Here is an 18336-nt window from a genome sequence, read left to right as displayed (position 1 = left end):
CAAGTAAGCAATTGAAACCCTCATCCACCTCATATTGGCGAGGATGGGGAACAAATTGTCGATGCAAGATGACACTGCAGACTCACCCTGTCACTGGAAGAGAACTTGGCGTAACGAGGATCGTCCTTGATCATCTTCTTCACCTCCTTCCATGTGGAAGTCAGGGAAATCTGGTGATACAAAGACAAGCGTTCAACTGAAGGAATATTGTGATCATGTTGTAAGGAATATATCAATCATGCATACTGTCTAACTGCAATTAGCGACTCATACATGAAAAAACTGACCGTTCTTGTCCGCACAGTGATTAACTTTTAATCAATGGGAAGCGCTAAAAGTCAATGAGCTAAGGTAGGTCAGAAAGCTTGGTTTAAAAAAACAGGGCTAAATTTATCAAAGCACAACAAACTAAACAATCAGTACTGGAAAGTCACTTTATGGTGTACATTATCAGAATGCAATTGTCTGAACAACCCAAGGTGGAAAATGTGCACAGTTTCCAATTAGTGATCTCAAACAGTTTCAACCTAAGCACATCCCATCACACCCTAAAAGATGTTACTTCCATGACAAACGCTGGCACTTATTCACTAGCTCTCCTGAGGAATAAAACAACACATGTACTGACCTCTGTCTCGTCCAGGAGTTTGTGGAACATGTCCTTGTTCCTCTTGGCGAGACCCTCGATGTGGGAGTCAAACAGTTTCTCCTTCTCCTCCTTGTCCAGCTGTTCCGTCAGGTCCCAGCGGTGATCTTTGCGCAGCTGTTTACGCGTCTCTCGCCAACTCAACTCTGTCGCCCTTACCTGTCAAACAATGAACAACATGCTTCAGAAAGAATAACTTTTATACAACCTTGCAGAATTTGGTATACGTCGCAGGAAGGTGGTTATCCGTGTATTCTCAAAATGTCATGGAGCTATTAGTGACAGCCACTGAGACACAGGACATTTTACATTTACTACTGTGTGTGGTAACAAATGATGCTGATAAATAATGCACTGGTCATTTGATTTCTCCAAGGAACAGAACCGCTCCTGTAAGCGTCCATTTTGACTGAGATTCATTTTGTGGTATAACTTTAAACAAATTCAGGCAGTCATATTATCAAGCAACATGCATACACAACCAAAGTTTGCAAAAAAACACATTAAAACACTTGACTGGAAACATTAAGGCATCTTCTAAGTAACAAACGGTAGTAAAATAAAAAAAGAGCGACACATGAACATCATTTCTGCAAACTCACGAGGTCTGCCAGGAGAGCGTTGAAGTGTTGGATGGCCTCATCCTTCTTGTGCTGTTCCCTCTCCTTGTCGCGCTCTCTCAGGGACGTGGACAGTGTTCGCTGCACCTCCTCCTCTCGCTTCTTGATGCTGGCCTCGATACGCTCCTGTTTATCTCGCTCCTTGCGGTCATCATCCTCTGAGTCTTCCTGTGGGGGTGCACAGATCATTAAACACTGCTCTTTTTTCATACGCTGTTGAACTTTCCGTTTCTATACAATCCCATCAAAAGACGATTTTGTGAAGTCCTTGTCTTGGTGAGTAAATATCTCTTTTGTTTTTTAACATTGTTTGTCTCACCAACAGTCATTTTGGTTTTTTGTTAGACATCAAAACGCCGTCAGAGATACCTGGACAGTTTTCACACCACATGTGTGATTGTGTGATTGTGTGTGCGTGTGTGTGTGTGCATGTGTGCTTGCAGCTGTCATTATACTGCAGACACTGACAAGTGTTTCATATGAGGTCTTTCACAACGACTATGTCATGAGCTTTTATTCTACATTCCTTGCACAACATCATAAACACCCAAAAAACACCCATCCACTGCCTTGCAATGTTATTTTCTCTTGTCATTCTATCCGTCCTCCTCTTCTTATTTCTGACACCTTTTTGCTTGCTCCTTTGTTTGTTTGTCTGCAACAGCTATCAGAACTAAACTCACCTCTTCCAGTCGTTTCACGTAGTCCTTGAACCAGTCCTCACGGCGAGAGCTACTGTCCACAGCCTCGTAACGCGGGTCGCTGTTGATCTTTTTCTTGACATCACTCCAGCGAGAGTGACGATCCAGCCCCGACGTCTCCTTCAACAGCTTCATGAAGTCCGACTTGAGCTAAAACCCCACAGAAAAGAAAACCATGTGTTAGAAACACAGTAAAACATTCATAATAGCTGAAAAAGTACAGATGTGAATGCTCGTTATCATTATGCCACCGAGCTTTGTGGCAATGGCTGAAGAAAAAGAAAGCTGATATTGGATTAGAAAATTGATGGAAAATCAAATCATTTTAAGGTAAGAATATTGCAGTGATGGGCTTCCATTTCACTTCTGCCTCACTCTCAAAATCAAGACATGTAATCACGCAGAACAAAATAATTCTGCAACAAAGAACAAAACAACTTTCCGTTTGTTCAACCATTGCTGTCAAAACCGTGAACAGGAGAACCAAAATCACCCAGCACCAACTATTAAGTAATCTTTATTTCAATAACTGGTGCTGTAAAGTCTCTTACATGGGTTATTAACATGTCTGCTCTGTACAATCATCAGTTCTTTTGAACTTCAACTTTATTCTCAACATTACTTAAGCACACTCTTGTTGCTTTGAGGATTTGCGGGGTACTGTGAACATGAGTAATGACTTCACACATTACCGTAAATAATGCTGCAAAAGAGGCAAAATGATTCTGAACAAATTCAAACACAAGCAAAACATAGCCAAAAACCTGCCAACAGGAACTGTTAGCCTAGCCACAAAGATAAAAATATGTACATTTAAAACAATTTAAAAAACATTTGTTTTCTCATCTTCTAAATTCAATTGCAGGAACACTAAAATTAAAAAAAGGTTATACTGAGAAGTTATATTTAGTCTCAAAACTATAGTAATGTCAGATATTTGTAACATAACGCTTGTTCTTTCTTTCTTTGGTGTTTAACGTCGTTTTCAACCACGAAGGTTATATCGCGACGGGGAAAGGGGGGGAGATGGGAGAGAGCCACTTGTCAATTGTTTCTTGTTCACAAAAGCACTAATAAAAAAATTGCTCCAGGGGCTTGCAACGTAGTACAATATATGACCTTACTGGGAGAATGCAAGTTTCCAGTACAAAGGACTTAACATTTATAATGCTTGTTCCTGGTGGGAGGTTCTTGAAGCGTTATGCATCTGAGTTAGCTGAACAAGTGTATGTGTGTTTGTGTGTGCGTGCATGTATGTGGAGAGAAAAAGTGACCACAATAAAGATCGAGAGACAGAGAGGCATAGAAAATAGAGGTGGATATGAGAGAGAGAGAGAGAGAGAGAGAGAGAGAGAGAGAGAGAGAGAGAGAGAGAGAGAGAGAGAGAGAGAGAGAGAGAGAGAGAGAGAGAGAGAGAGAGAGAGAGAGAGAGAGAGAGAGAGAGAGAGAGAGAGAGAGAGAGAGAGAGAGAGAGAAAGAAAGAGAGGCAGCTACAACAACCTCAAAGTAAAACGACAGAAAATGAAGAGAGAGAGACATACAAAGAGAGAGAGAGAGAGAGAGAGAGAGAGAGAGAGAGAGAGAGAGAGAGAGAGAGAGAGAGAGAGAGAGAGAGAGAGAGAGAGAGAGAGAGAGAAAGAGAATGAATAGGAGAGAAACAGCGCACCATTAAGTATATTTCTCACAATAGCAAAGTCTCATAAACAATCATAGACTCAAGGTAAAGGAGTAAAATGTCCTTGGTTATCACATGTGTACATCTGTATAAATATAAGCTTTATAACGCTAAATGCACAAAATGTAAAGAAGTGTGACATTTCAACCATCTTTTTAACCATAAGCAAGGTACAACATTTACAATAAAGCAAGAAATTGTGCTCAAACTTTCTGCATTTATCTTATTTTCATTTTTCATTTGCAAACATATCAGCTTTCCACATCACATAAAATTGGAGGTACAGCATCTTCTGATGTCAAAAATCATGTAAAAATAGCTCTGCAAAGATGTTTAAAAAATTTGCTTTTTAATATTGGAGGTATGAACAGGTATGGTTTTCCTGCTCAGGAAATATGAAACTAGCCTGCTTTTGATTCCAGTACTATGGAACTTGACTGTTTCCTGAACCATTTGCAGATACAATGAATGACTAAGAAGTACACATTTAAAAGTGCCTTTTCTATTCCATGCGGCTTCTTACAATATCATTGTACATTGTGTTGAAAGTTCAGGAATCCCATTTCTGTATTGAAACACTGTAACACAACGTTCAGTCACAAACACTTTAGATTGTAACTCTTGAATATTTGGCAAGGTGTGAATACCCTTTAGTTTTTGTCTCATCAAAAGGGATCATACCTCTAATATTTTTAAGGATGTGGAATACTGGCTTATAAAATTAAAGTCAAAATAAACATTTTTTTAAATGAAAGTTTGAAAAATCAAGCATTTTCGATTAAACTGAAATTTTACTTTGTAAATGAACCTGTACATTTAGGTACACTTGCTTTCAGTTAAAAAGAAGTAAAAATAAAGAAATTATAAATAGAAAAAAAATAAGGAAACATTTCCAATGCAGCAACTTAATTCAATCGTGAATCACTCACAAATTTCTCTTTCATTTTGCTACTTTCAAATACAAGAAATGTTCTTCTGTAAGAGAGTATTCATCACATGAAAATGAATGATGAAAAAAATTCAACAATGGGTCAAAGATATTGTAGAAATTCTATGGATGAAAAAAAAAGCTGCATACTAAGAAAGCAATCATATACCAGGTTCATCATCAGTGATTTTGGCTTTTGTGCCGTGTCGAGCGCTGAATAAGGGGGAGCAAATCCCACTAGGGTACGCAAGAGTGACAGCACATTGCCTTTCAACCTCCACGACTACTTGCCACAGGCTTTCTCTTCAAGGGACACAAAGTCAGTAATCACCGTGAAAATAGAATCAAACAACTTTAATATTAAATCTGTATTTCATAAATCCGTGAAAATAGAATCAAACAACTTTTAAATTAGATCTGTACTTCTTAAAAACATTAACTGTAAGTTCTTTATAACTCTTTGACAAAAAAGAACAGAAGAAGCGAAGCTTTACCTTTTCAAATTATTTACTTTAGCTTCTCTCTTTAAAATACTGAAATGTAAATATCCTTTGTACGAAAGCAATTACTGTTTTTAAATATTCTAAATTAGTGTCACTATCCATATCTAAAAGAAGAAAGTTACAAGATCTTCTTCCAGCATGATTAATCTTGTTTTGCATTCAATAGCTGTAGTCACATAATTAACTGATGAATCTCTTACAAACAACATATAAATCACAAATAAATAACTCCATTTAGCTGATGATACAGAATGGTTGCATCAAATTGTTCAGTTCATATACCATAAAAGGGGGGTTGCTGAAAACAATTAGCAGTGACTGTAAAAGTATTTCTTGTACAACCAAAACATACGACAAAAATAAGCAATTGCACACCTACTCTGAAAACATGCATCTCATTGCCAGCTAAGTTAATGATAACATAAATCTCAAATGCTTTACATCAAATAAATCTCATTCTCAACAGAAGTAACCAAATCAATCCTTGAACATTCTACTATTATATCTTAGTAAACCAAAAACTGAGAAACCTTCAAAAAATGTGCTGTTTTGAGCAGCAAACCTTTTGATATTGATCATCATTTTGTATTCCTTTTTTGTTGTTGTTGCATATTTTTGTCAAGGAAATTTGGGCTGCTATCCCTGGGAATACCCAGTCTTTTTTCTGCATGCACATATTGTGTTTTCCAAGCCCTAAGACTTTTGCTGTGAGCTTCAAAACTTCATCACAAACTTTGACCACAAAATAGCATTAACATTACTGCTGAGATGTGCCTTTCGAAAGAAGAACGGATCTCCAGTTTAAGTGTTTTTGCTGAGTAACTGGAACATTTGTAGAAAGAAACCATGCTCAGGTCTAACAGCACATTTTCTGAAAGTCTGACAGATATTCTGCTCTGATTTATCTGAGAAATGTATCAGCATGTAAAAATGGTAATGTTACATCGTTTGCCTCCCAGCATCAATATTTGTATACATGATGTAAAACATAACACCAGAGCAAGCTTGTGTTGCCCAAGTATCATCACTCTTGATTTTAATATACAAGCTGCAATAAAATGAATCATGACGCACCAAAAATGCTGACAAGTGGCACTGTGTAAACTAACCACGCGAGTAATCATTTTTGCACACTGTCATTATTGTGACAATGTACACCTTTTTGTAACGGCAGCTGAAAACATACAAATACAATGCATACAGTGAGAAGTGGTTGGCTTCCACAATATGTACTATTTTTGTCCAGCGTTTTTTTTCTTTCTTTTAACTTTAACAATCATTTGCTCAGGAATAGTGTGAACCAAGCATAAACTCAGAATAATAACAACAATCTGTTTGATTTTGAGCCAAGCAATTTTACTATTCAGGTACATCAATTTCTATAATATCTAACATAAAATTCATTTTCGCTTCCTTTTTCCTTTTTTTTTCAAGAGTAGAAATAAAATACCAAAAGTTACATGCCCCAGAAACTTACTGACAAATACATGAGCACCTTGGCAAATATGGTGAGAGTCATCTTCCTTAAAGTATTTACTGATGAAACCTATTTACTTCATTAGTTTATACTCACCGAATGCTGTCAAAAATGCAATCATACCAACACATCAAAGCTCATATATAGAACTATATGGCCACCCCTCATTTTCAACCTCCTTCTCATGGAGACTTTAATGAAAATCAGAAGCGGCCAGTCACACTTCCATGAGCAAATGAAAACTGCCACATTTTTGCAAGCAGTTTCATAAAAAAAATTCTTTCTTGAAAACAGGCTCACTTGGCAAAATTATATCAATAATGACACAAGAGGCAGAAGTGTAACTGTATGCACCACAAATAATTCTGCACTAGGACTTTTAGTAAATCCAAATGACGAGACGTCAAGCCATCTAAACTGTTAACTATTTTCCTTCCACTTTATTAATTTGAATTTAAGCATTCTTAGATATTAATTCAGGTAATATGATTTTTAGTTAGTGTACCAACGAAGAGTAGCTTTCCTCATTTTCTTTTAGACTGGTCAGTAGTTTAAAATGTTATCTCTGCACAGCAGTACAACGTAGTTTAGGGAGAGAGAAAGGTGGAAAAAGAGACAGGGAGAGAGAAAGCGAGACACACAGGAACACACAGATGATATTCATTCAGAATCTATTTGCAAAACTGCAGTCAGAAGGCATTCATTGTAGCAGAACAGTAAAGCACACTTTAACTAACTCTCCCTAAAAACAACCACCTCCAGAAAGACAGCAAACTGCCCAAGTGAGCCTCTAACAGCCAACCACTTCTGAGGGACATGATCATACCAGGAAGGTCAACGGGGTTACCTACCTTTTCTCTCTGACTGGACTTTTCCTCCTTCTCCCGGCGTCGTACCTCTGTCACGAAGTCGTTGAAGAGAGACTCGCGTTCCCTCATCTTGTCGATGCCCTTGAACCTTTCATCTTTACCATATTTCGATGCAAAGTCGCTGAAGGAGGACCTGTATGGAGGAAACAAAAAAACTGAGCAGTGTAGCAAAACACGACCATGTTCATTCTTTTTCTGGTTGTAGCTTGGAATCTGAGCTGCTCTTTTTATATTTAGTCAAGTTTTGACTAAATATTTTAACATCGAGGGGGAATCGAAACGAGGGTCGTGGTGTATGTGCGTGTGTGCATGTGTGTGTGTGTCTGTGTGTGTGTGTAGAGCGATTCAGACTAAACTACTGGACCGATCTTTATGAAATTTGACATGAGAGTTCCTGGGTATGAAATCCCCGAACGTTTTTTTCATTTTTTTGATAAATGTCTTTGATGACGTCATATCCGGCTTTTCGTGAAAGTTGAGGCGGCACTGTCACGCCCTCATTTTTCAACCAAATTGGTTCAAATTTTGGTCAAGTAATCTTCGACGAAGCCCGGACTTCGGTATTGCATTTCAGCTTGGTGGCTTAAAAATTAATTAATGACTTTGGTCATTAAAAATCTGAAAATTGTAAAAAAAAATAAAAATTTATAAAACGATCCAAATTTACGTTTATCTTATTCTCCATCATTTGCTGATTCCAAAAACATATAAATATGTTATATTCGGATTAAAAACAAGCTCTGAAAATTAAATATATAAAAATTATTATCAAAATTAAATTGTCCAAATCAATTTAAAAACACTTTCATCTTATTCCTTGTCGGTTCCTGATTCCAAAAACATATAGATATATGTTTGGATTAAAAACACGCTCAGAAAGTTAAAACAAAGAGAGGTACAGAAAAGCGTGCTATCCTTCTTAGCGCAACTACTACCCCGCTCTTCTTGTCAATTTCACTGCCTTTGCCATGAGCGGTGGCCTGACGATGCTACGAGTAAAATGGCATTGCGTTCAGTTTCATTCTGTGAGTTCGACAGCTACTTGACTAAATATTGTATTTTCGCCTTACGCGACTTGTTAGTGTTTGCCTGAAGATACTACCCTATCAGTGAACAGGTCAATCAAAACAGCTCTACCCAGGTTTTCACACATACTATCAGCATCCAGGGTTCCTGCAGGGCAGAGCTGATACAATTCAAGGAGTTTTCAAGGACATTTCCAGGACCAAATAAATGCTTTTCAAGGACATGATTTTCCCCAAATTAATGCAAAGCACCAAGCTTACCTTCAGTTTTTCAAGTCATCAAGTTTCGCGTCTGCAAACTATTAGTCATTCCGTAGTTGTTTCCCTTGCCAACTTCCGGGAAGGGAAGCAACTACGGGTGACTAGTAATAGTTAGTTCGTCTGCTTTCGTTTTCACTCGATCTTTTATTCTCCCAAAATGTGTGTACTGTATTTGACGAAAAAAAAGGGGGTTGCATATTTTTTTAAATAAGACAAGCTGCTAACGAAATGTATAGGCAACAATTTAGAAAAATCAAGTATTTTTCAATGACTATTTAACAAAACTCTATTTTCAAGCACTTTTCAAGGCCTGGAAAAGGTTTTCCAATTTTCAAGGAGTTTTCCAGGGTTCAAGGACTCTGTACGAACCCTGAGCATCTGTCTAACAGACCCGTTTACCCCAAAACTTGACTGAGTAATGGTAAAAGAAAAAGAAGTTATCTAATGATCAAAATAGTAATTCTGTTTTTACTTGAGATCAACAATAGTAAAACCAACCTAATTTGAAGTACATTTGAAAACTGTAGTCTGGACACAAATTGAGTATTCTTTGGTAAAAACGTTGGTGGATAACAACTTATGTTTTCAGTTACTTGAGCCATCAGGTAAAGAATGAAAAGATCAGTTTTGATTTATCCAAAAATCCAGAAGATAGCTAAAACAGACCGTTGTTTGGCTACTCACTTGCCATGCAGCTTTGCCTCTTCCATGAGCTGCCGGAAAGTCTCCTTCTTCTCCTTCATCTTGCGATGCTTCTCCCGCCGCTCCTCCTCCGCCCGCTCCTTCACGTACTGATCAAATACCTGTTTACGCTCCTTGGACGTGAGGAGCAGGTAGCGGGGGTCGAAGACGATCTTGTGGAGCTCCTTCTCCCACGTCGAGAACGCAGACACCTGAAGGAGAGACCTTACAGCTTTATTTACTGGACAATCAGACTAAAGAGGGGGTTTGATCTTGCTGGAATCCTTAAAGGATTCTAATGGATTGGCGAAGCCAGATAGGGCCAAACAACTTACCTTGGGAGGACATCATTTATGTTTTTGATCAAAATATGACATTTTACTTGGCCTCTGACGACACATGGCTCAAAAAAGGGAAATCGAGTGTCCAATCAATACATAAAGGTATAAAAGACAAAAAAAAAAGCAAAAATCTCTGACCTCCTTCTCAGCCAGCATGTCTCTGAACTGCTTCATGCGGATCTCCAGAGGGACGACGGCTCGCTGCCGGGCTGCCTGCACCTCCGCCTCCATGGCAGCCTCCTTGCTGTTGTCGATCTGTTTGGGCACGTCCTTCTTCTCCTCCTTGGTCCCTCCTGCCGTCTCCGCCTCTTTCTCCGTCCTGTGTCATACTTTGCTTGTCATTTCTTCCCTTTAGCAGCGTTTAGTACTGACACTTTGAGCAATTTTTTACATTCCATTTACTGGGTCCATTGTGATGAAATTCTGTCTCCACGTTTGTACCGACTTCAAGAGTATAATTACAGGCTCTATTGAGAATAAATTACATCTCTTCCTGCTTCTCTGTTCTTTGTGATACTGTGCTTGTCATTTCTTCCCCTTCGCAGCGTTTATTATTCACAGTTTGAAGAGTTTTCTACAGAAGAAATACTAGCTCTATTGTGATTACATTACACCTCTTCCTTCCCCCTCTGTCCTGTGTGATACTGTGCTTGTCATATCTTTCGTTTTAGCATTGCTTATTCGACAGTTTCACTTTTAGAAATCTTCTAGTTTATTTACTGGCTCCATAAATATTGGAAATAAATAATAACATCACCCACAAATGGGTTCTAAAGTCTCTTCACTTGCATTTCCTCTGTATGCCCTCTTGGTATTTTTGTTTTGCCATTTACTACCTTTCTTACAAATTATTATATTTTTGCCTGTATTATGTACAAAAACATGACTTTCTCCTGGCTAAAATAACTCACATTTTTTATCAGCAAAACAATATCAGTACAAGCAAATCCATTCACACTGACAAAAAAAAAATCAGATTTCCTCATACAACATCTTGTATAAATGTACTGTATATGTCTTCATATTTTTACTTAATGTCACAACTAATTATCCTTTACACGTACGTGCAAAACTGAAAGTTGTAAAAAAGCTAATCAGTTGAAAGATTATTACAAGACTCGTACTAACAACGGCTTCAACTTCACTTGAACAGTAGTAAAACACATCCAAACTTTACAAGTACACAGTTAAGCGACTATTCCTTCTAACTCATGGATCAGATACCTTACACATACACTGTGGTTTTCCTACAAGTATCTGTCTTAACAAAATACACAGATCCATGGACAGATGAACACAAGGAGAGATGAGCCTGTGCATATGAGAGAGAGAGAGAGAGAGAGAGAGAGAGAGAGAGAGAGAGAGAGAGAGAGAGAGAGAGAGAGAGAGAGAGAGAGAGAGAGAGAGAGAGAGAGAGAGAGAGAGAGAGAGAGAGAGAGAGAGAGAGAGAGAGAGAGAGAGAGAGAGAGAGAGAGAGACGCAATTTTGTTGGTCACTCACTTTTTTTTCTTGGCTGGTGGCTCTTCAGTTTCCTCCTTCTCCGACTCTGTAAAACAAGTGCAGTACATAAAATAAGGGCTCCTCTTGTACAAGTCGCCAATATACACAACTAAAGTCAGTTATGCACAGTGCAGCATTTACAACTCTTCTCTGCTTCTAGCGTCCTCTCTACACAATAATTTCACCTACCATTTACCAACATGCTTGAAGAAAAAAGGCCCCCCCCCCCCCCCCCCCCCCCCCGCGGGTTAGGGGGAAGAATTTACCCGATGCTCCCCAGCATGTCGTAAGAGGCGACTAACGGATTCTGTTTCTCTTTTTACCCTTGTTAAGTGTTTCTTGTTTAGAATATAGTCAATTTTTGTAAAGATCTTAGTCAAGCAGTATGTAAGAAATGTTAAGTCCTTTGTACTGGAAACTTGCCTTCTCCCAGTAAGGTAATACATTGTACTAAGTTGCAAGCCCCTGGAGCAAATTTTTGATTAGTGCTTTTGTGAACAAGAAACAATTGACAAGTGGCTCTATCCCATCTCCCCCCTTTCCCCGTCGCGATATAACCTTCGTGGTTGAAAACGACGTTAAACACCAAATAAAGAAAGAAAGAAGAAAAAAGGTCTGAATGATCACACTGAGGCAGACATGGCAACAATTTCAACTGTACACACACAAAAGATCTCCTACCCTTAAAATCTGAGAAAACAAGAAGGGCAAAGCCCATACGACTCACATGCTTTACACATTTTTCCTACCAAAATACATGTGACCTTGACCCAAGGTCAAGGTCATCCAAGGTCATGCAACACAAAGCTGTTAATTCAAGACATAGGAAGTACAATGGTGCTTATTGGCTCTTTCTACCATGAGATATGGTCACTTTTAGTGGTTCACTACCTTATTTTGGTCACATTTCATAAGGGTCAAAGTGACCTTGACCTTGATCATATGTGACCAAATGTGTCTCATGATGAAAGCATAACATGTGCCCCACATAATTTTTAAGTTTGAAACAGTTATCTTCCATAGTTCAGGGTCAAGGTCACTTCAAAATATGTATACAATCCAACTTTGAAGAGCTCCTGTGACCTTGACCTTGAAGCAAGGTAAACCAAACTGGTATCAAAAGATGGGGCTTACTTTGCCCTATATATCATATATAGGTGAGGTATTGAATCTCAAAAACTTCAGAGAAAATGGGAAAAATGTGAAAAATAGCTGTTTTTTAGGCAACATTTATGGCCCCTGCGACCTTGACCTTGAAGCAAGGTCAAGATGCTATGTATGTTTTTGGGGCCTTGTCATCATACACCATCTTGCCAAATTTGGTACTGATAGACTGAATAGTGTCCAAGAAATATCCAACGTTAAAGTTTTCCGGACGGACGGACGGACGGACGGACGGACGACTCGGGTGAGTACATAGACTCACTTTTGCTTCGCATGTGAGTCAAAAAGGAAGCAAGTCGGAACGCTCACACTGATGCTAACATTGCAGCAATTTCTACTTAAACACACATGCTAGATCTCTTGTCTTACCCGGGGCGCCACCTGGTTTGCCTTGAATAAGCTTGTCAACGTCAGATCGTCCCAGCAGCTCCTCTGGTTTCTCCCACAGCGACATGCGCTGGCTGGGGTTGTAGAAGAACACTCTCCCATCTCCAGTCCACACCACACACCTGTCAAAATAAGTCAATCAAGTTAATCCATGGAAAAACATTTTAAGTACTAGGGTGGTGTGCACAAGAAAGTGGGTGGGAACCAAATGCTGGGTCAAATTGGTTGGCATCAAGATTTGCCTGAGATATCAACCAATCCAAACTAGTGCTTGGGCACTTTCTCAAGCACACCATCCACTTATGATTTTGCACTGGGTGCCGTAGACACTTATTTCTTGTCAGCGTAATGCAAGCGAAATAGTAACCAGTTTTTCCGAATATTTCAAGGGGCTCTTTATAAAAGTAACCAGACACGCACAAAGTTGTGCTATACCAAACACAGCATCTGTAATATGAAAGAGGTAGAAAAGAGGTAGAGACAGGGCTGGTTTGCACAACAGAGAGAGAGAGAGAGAGAGAGAGAGAGAGAGAGAGAGAGAGAGAGAGAGAGAGAGAGAGAGAGAGAGAGAGAGAGAGAGAGAGAGAGAGAAAGAGCGAGATAGAGCGAGAGACAGAGGGTGACAGAGAGAGAGAGAGAGAGAGAGAGAGAAGGAGGAGAGTGTGTGATAAGTGAACGAGTGCTTGCATGTAAAGCAATGATGAAGAAGAGACAGACATCATGAAAGTGTTCAGAACCATACCAGGGCGTTCCTGGGACAGGTGTGCTAGATACTGGTCGAGATTTGTCAATATTCTTCTGTTCCTCCGTCTTCTCTTCCTCTTCAGCCTGGACAAAATCCACATCAGTCATGTAAATGTGAGATGACATTTTTAATTTTTTTTATTTGTTCATACACACTCAAACCTCAAACACACACACATAAAATCATAGCAGCAGTGACAACACACTGAACACTCGAAGATTTTCACTATAGCATGTCAGCACTTCTTCTCCCGAAGTTGGATGCTTTACAGCCAATTCATTCTTCAATATTCTGCAACATGCAGTTAAAAGAAAAAAGAAAAAAAATTCATGTCAGACTTTCGCAGTCTGCATAAACTTTTTTAGACAGCTGTCCAGAAGTACTGAAAAACTAAATGAAATCCAGGCTTATTCGCAGCGACGCCATTTTCCTTCTGCCACTACGTATCACTCCTCCTTTACTGTCTATTTTACTTTCTTTTATAAGAACATCCTGTTTGGAGATAATTTGATGGTAAACCTAGTTTTCCTCCTAATTTGAGAATCTGAAATATATTGGAGTTGATATCATAATGTTCGCATTTGTTACTATTTGATGTATTCAAAAATATTATATATAAAAAAAAACTTTTTTTGTGTGTACCTCTTCCTTCTTAGCCTCAGCTTCAGCGGCATTTTCACTGTCAGGGGTTGATATTGAAGCAGTGGCCGGGGTAGAAGCAGCAGCAGCAGCAGCAGCACCTCCAGTGTTGGCTGCAGCAGCTGCTGCTGCTGCAGCAGCAGCGGCAGCAGCAACTGCAGCTGCCAGCGCGACATCTGGCTTGGGCTGTGCAGGGGCTGTTGCTTGAGCCTGAATCTGAGCGATCTTGGCTGTAATGGAAAATGTTTTATGTTATCTTGATGGCTATAGCTGCAGTCTGAATACTTCTTCTTCTTCTTCTTATGCATTCCCGGCCATGCTAAATTGTCAATCCAGTCTGCAGGACGAAGTCCGCGGTCCGCCGCAGCGACGTTGCCGATCCTTACAGCTTCTCGTGGGCCTCCACTGGACTGGACATTTGAATACAACTTCCTCCCCAACTAAATGAGCATGTATACCACCACTGATCTGCCCAGGCTTTTACAACAGACCAGTGCACCCTTCCACTTGGATACATTCTGAAAATCATTCCCCTGGCTTGTTCATAAGCAGAGTGGGTATTTTGTTGCTGAACAATTTCACAGGTGGAGACACATGTCGGTCATGAAATTTATTTAGCAAAACATTTAGACTTTGCACAGGAGCCAGGTTCTCCTGTTTTTTCTTAATGTATGTGTCCTCATAGAAGAACTCTAAAAAAGTATTATATACCATTTTATAAATGAAGTAGGAGAAAAAAAAACCAGAATATATGCCTGATTTGTGTAGGCTCTCACCTTCCCACTCTGAAAGGACCTGTGGCTTCTCCCAAGTAGACTCCATGGTGCGGGCGTTGTAATAATAACTGCGTCCATCTGTGTTTTTGTGTTCCGACCATTCAAGCACCTCTGGGGGCTTCGGAGGCAACTGTAAGCAGTAAGCAAAGCAGAGATCACATCACATGTTCTTGTCAGAACGGTTATACAGAAAAAGAATACACTACATTTTAAGGTTTTTTTCAGAATAATAATAACCATGGAATTGATGACTTGGCCCAATATCGGTCCTCAGTGACTGTTGTATTACATGTTGAAATGAACAATCTGGCTGAAAGTTGTTTGCATGACCTTGACTTTGATGTAATTGCTGTGGCAGGTACAATCTGACCAGTTCAAGATACTCTGCCATTTGTGTTATGATGAACTCGTCAAATTATCTCTCGTCCAAATTCTAGCCTAATGCGGTCATTTTCAAAATAACCTTTTCCATTCAAAGCATAACTCAACATTGATTTAAAGCATAAGCCCATAAAAATCAGAAAAAGAATGAAAACAAACCTGTGAAGAAGGAAGTTTCTGCACAGTGGCAGAGTCTGTAGTGTTAGCCTCAGGGGTGGTTGTGGCTGGCACCGTTGCTGCTTGCCCCATCATCTGTTGTTGCTGCATCATCTGGGGGTTGAAGCCCTGGGGCATCATACCTGGAGGGAAGCCCTGACCCATGCCTTGCTGAGGCATTCCCTGGGGCATCCCTTGTGGCATGCCTGAAAACCACAACACAGTGCTTACTCATAAAAGTGGGGAACATCTTTTTTCTGCAAATCTGAACCTGAAATCGTACTTCGAACACTTTCTTGTCAAAACAGAAAGAGCTGTCAAATATATCTGAGTGTAGAGGCCACATCCTTACGACACACATGTATGACTTAAGGACTTTTTAAAAACCCGAATGTAACCTTAAAGAGGCACACTGCTCTCACATCAAGTGTCACAATGACAGTGAAACTGCCTTACAAAGCTTTCAGATACTGTTAAGTCATGAATTACCTTGGTGAGGGGGCATATTCTGCTGGTCTTGTGGGCCTCCTGAGCTGGCTTGAGCTGTGGCAGTGAAATAAGGACTGTTAGTTTTTGATTAAAAATTATTCAAGTAATGCACTGAAAAATCACACCCCCCCCCCCCCCCAAAAAAAAAAAACCTGAACAACACACAAAACACAAATACAAAGAAAAGAAGACATCTATTTTTTAACTGTATTTCGAAGAAACAAGAAAAGCAAATGCTTACACACAACTCGCCTTTGCTGCCCTCGCCCCTCCTTGAACCACCTTACCCCACAGAAGACTCCCGCCCTTTTAAGACCCCCCAAATCCTGATAAGACATTTTCAAGACCCTGTTTTCTAACATATTCTGTTCATAACCTCTGTAAGTTTACCCCCATTTTGAGACCTGATTTTCTCAGGGTTTTGTAGGTCTTAAAAGGAAGATTCCACTACCTATGACCCCGCACCCCCCCCCCCCCCCCCAAAAAAAAAAGAAGCTGTTCCAGCTTTATAAAATAATATTCAAAAGAACTCCTTATGGGACCTGTATCAATCCATTTAGTTATTCAGACCTGTGCACACTCAAAACGCTCATCAGTCGTAAACCAACCAAATTTCAGTAGTTTTTAAAATGTTTCAGTAGTAAGCTGTACCGACAGTTCAAGACATAATTCTGCTCACAAAGCACACAATTTTATGATCTCATAACTCATAACATTTTATTGATCCAACAAAGGAAATTAAATTGGTCATCAGCACAAATAGGTCATTAATTAATAATTATAAAAGAATAAGAGAAGAAAATTCCAGGTTGTCTTGAGAATAACTGGACTTCCAGCACTGTTGTGCCGTTTTCTTCTTCTTTGGTGACAGAGCTGGTGTCTCCTCTTCACTATCTGAATCTCGCACTCTTTTTTTATATTTAGTCAAGTTTTGACTAAATATTTTAACATCGAGGGGGAATCGAAACGAGGGTCGTGGTGTATGTGTGTGTTGTGTGTGTATGTGTGTGTGTATGTGTGTGTGTGTGTGTGTGCGTGCGTATAGAGCGATTCAGACCAAACTACTGGACCGATCTTTATGAAATTTGACATGAGAGTTCCTGGGTATGATATCCCCGAACGTTTTTTTCATTTTTTTGATAAATGTCTTTGATGACGTCATATCCGGCTTTTCGTGAAAGTTGAGGCGGCACTGTCACGCCCTCATTTTTCAACCAAATTGGTTCAAATTTTGGTCAAGTAATCTTCGACGAAGCCCGGGGTTCGGTATTGCATTTCAGCTTGGTGGCTTAAAAATTAATTAATGACTTTGGTCATTAAAAATCTGAAAATTGTAAAAAAAAATAAACATTTATAAAACGATCCAAATTTACGTTTATCTTATTCTCCATCATTTGCTGATTCCAAAAACATATAAATATGTTATATTCGGATTAAAAACAAGCTCTGAAAATTAAATATATAAAAATTATTATCAAAATTAAATTGTCCAAATCAATTTAAAAACACTTTCATCTTATTCCTTGTCGGTTCCTGATTCCAAAAACATATAGATATGATATGTTTGGATTAAAAACACGCTCAGAAAGTTAAAACAAAGAGAGGTACAGAAAAGCGTGCTATCCTTCTTAGCGCAACTACTACCCCGCTCTTCTTGTCAATTTCACTGCCTTTGCCATGAGCGGTGGACTGACGATGCTACGAGTATACGGTCTTGCTGAAAAATGGCAGCTACTTGACTAAATATTGTATTTTCGCCTTACGCGACTTGTTTTTTTTTCCATGTTTCACTTCAATCACAAGTTGCCACGCAGACGCTGGACGAACTAAGTCTAAGAACAAAGACTCAATGCTGAGAACATGCGCGCTTCCGGTAAATCGGAAAACGTCTTTTCAGCGCAACAGCCAACTAATTAGTCAAAACATCTTAAAACAGAAAAAAAGTACACATTTTTTGTTGTTGAGTAAAACATCGGAATTTCGGAATTTTAATTCAAAATCCGTAGCACCGTATTCTGCATATAAAAATCGAAGAAATTACGGAGAAACCGTAGATGTGCACAGGTCTGGTTATTCAACCCTGAGAATATTTCACATATTCAAACTTACACAACCCCCTTCCCACCACCATTTAGAGCATTTTGTTGCCGTACTTATTGGCAGAAGAATATCAAGATTACCAAAATTCACAAAAACAAATCGGTAAAAAATGTAATTCCTGGTCTATGAATAAACCCCTTCACTGCCCACCCCGTACTAGGTACGTGGTCATTTTTGGTTTGTCGTACGCCCATAACCGTACCTAGTACGTGGGATTTGCATCAGCAACATTTCAGGACATTTCTGAAAACTAAATGGGAGGTAACCACTGT

General features: G+C 39.3%; 1 protein-coding gene across 1 annotated transcript in view; it reads right to left on the bottom strand.

Annotated features, from left to right (window-relative positions):
• The window catches only part of LOC138982220 (transcription elongation regulator 1-like), a 34725-nt gene that overhangs the window by 7842 nt on the left and 8547 nt on the right, over positions 1 to 18336 (bottom strand). The window contains exons 5-18 of the mRNA XM_070355448.1: positions 15965 to 16018; positions 15479 to 15681; positions 14939 to 15068; positions 14166 to 14392; positions 13521 to 13606; positions 12761 to 12900; positions 11228 to 11273; positions 9866 to 10046; positions 9390 to 9598; positions 7402 to 7552; positions 1950 to 2117; positions 1249 to 1434; positions 629 to 805; positions 87 to 170 (exon numbers count right to left, since the gene is read on the bottom strand). Coding sequence (XP_070211549.1) covers positions 87 to 170; positions 629 to 805; positions 1249 to 1434; positions 1950 to 2117; positions 7402 to 7552; positions 9390 to 9598; positions 9866 to 10046; positions 11228 to 11273; positions 12761 to 12900; positions 13521 to 13606; positions 14166 to 14392; positions 14939 to 15068; positions 15479 to 15681; positions 15965 to 16018 — 2042 coding nt within the window. The remainder of the gene's footprint in view (positions 1 to 86; positions 171 to 628; positions 806 to 1248; positions 1435 to 1949; positions 2118 to 7401; positions 7553 to 9389; positions 9599 to 9865; positions 10047 to 11227; positions 11274 to 12760; positions 12901 to 13520; positions 13607 to 14165; positions 14393 to 14938; positions 15069 to 15478; positions 15682 to 15964; positions 16019 to 18336) is intronic.

Source organism: Littorina saxatilis, linkage group LG12 (assembly GCF_037325665.1).
Source record: "Littorina saxatilis isolate snail1 linkage group LG12, US_GU_Lsax_2.0, whole genome shotgun sequence".
In the NCBI taxonomy this organism is placed as follows: Eukaryota; Metazoa; Mollusca; class Gastropoda; order Littorinimorpha; family Littorinidae; genus Littorina; species Littorina saxatilis.
The sequence above is the reverse complement of the archived record's forward strand: the minus strand, read 5'-3'. Positions and strand labels throughout refer to the sequence as shown.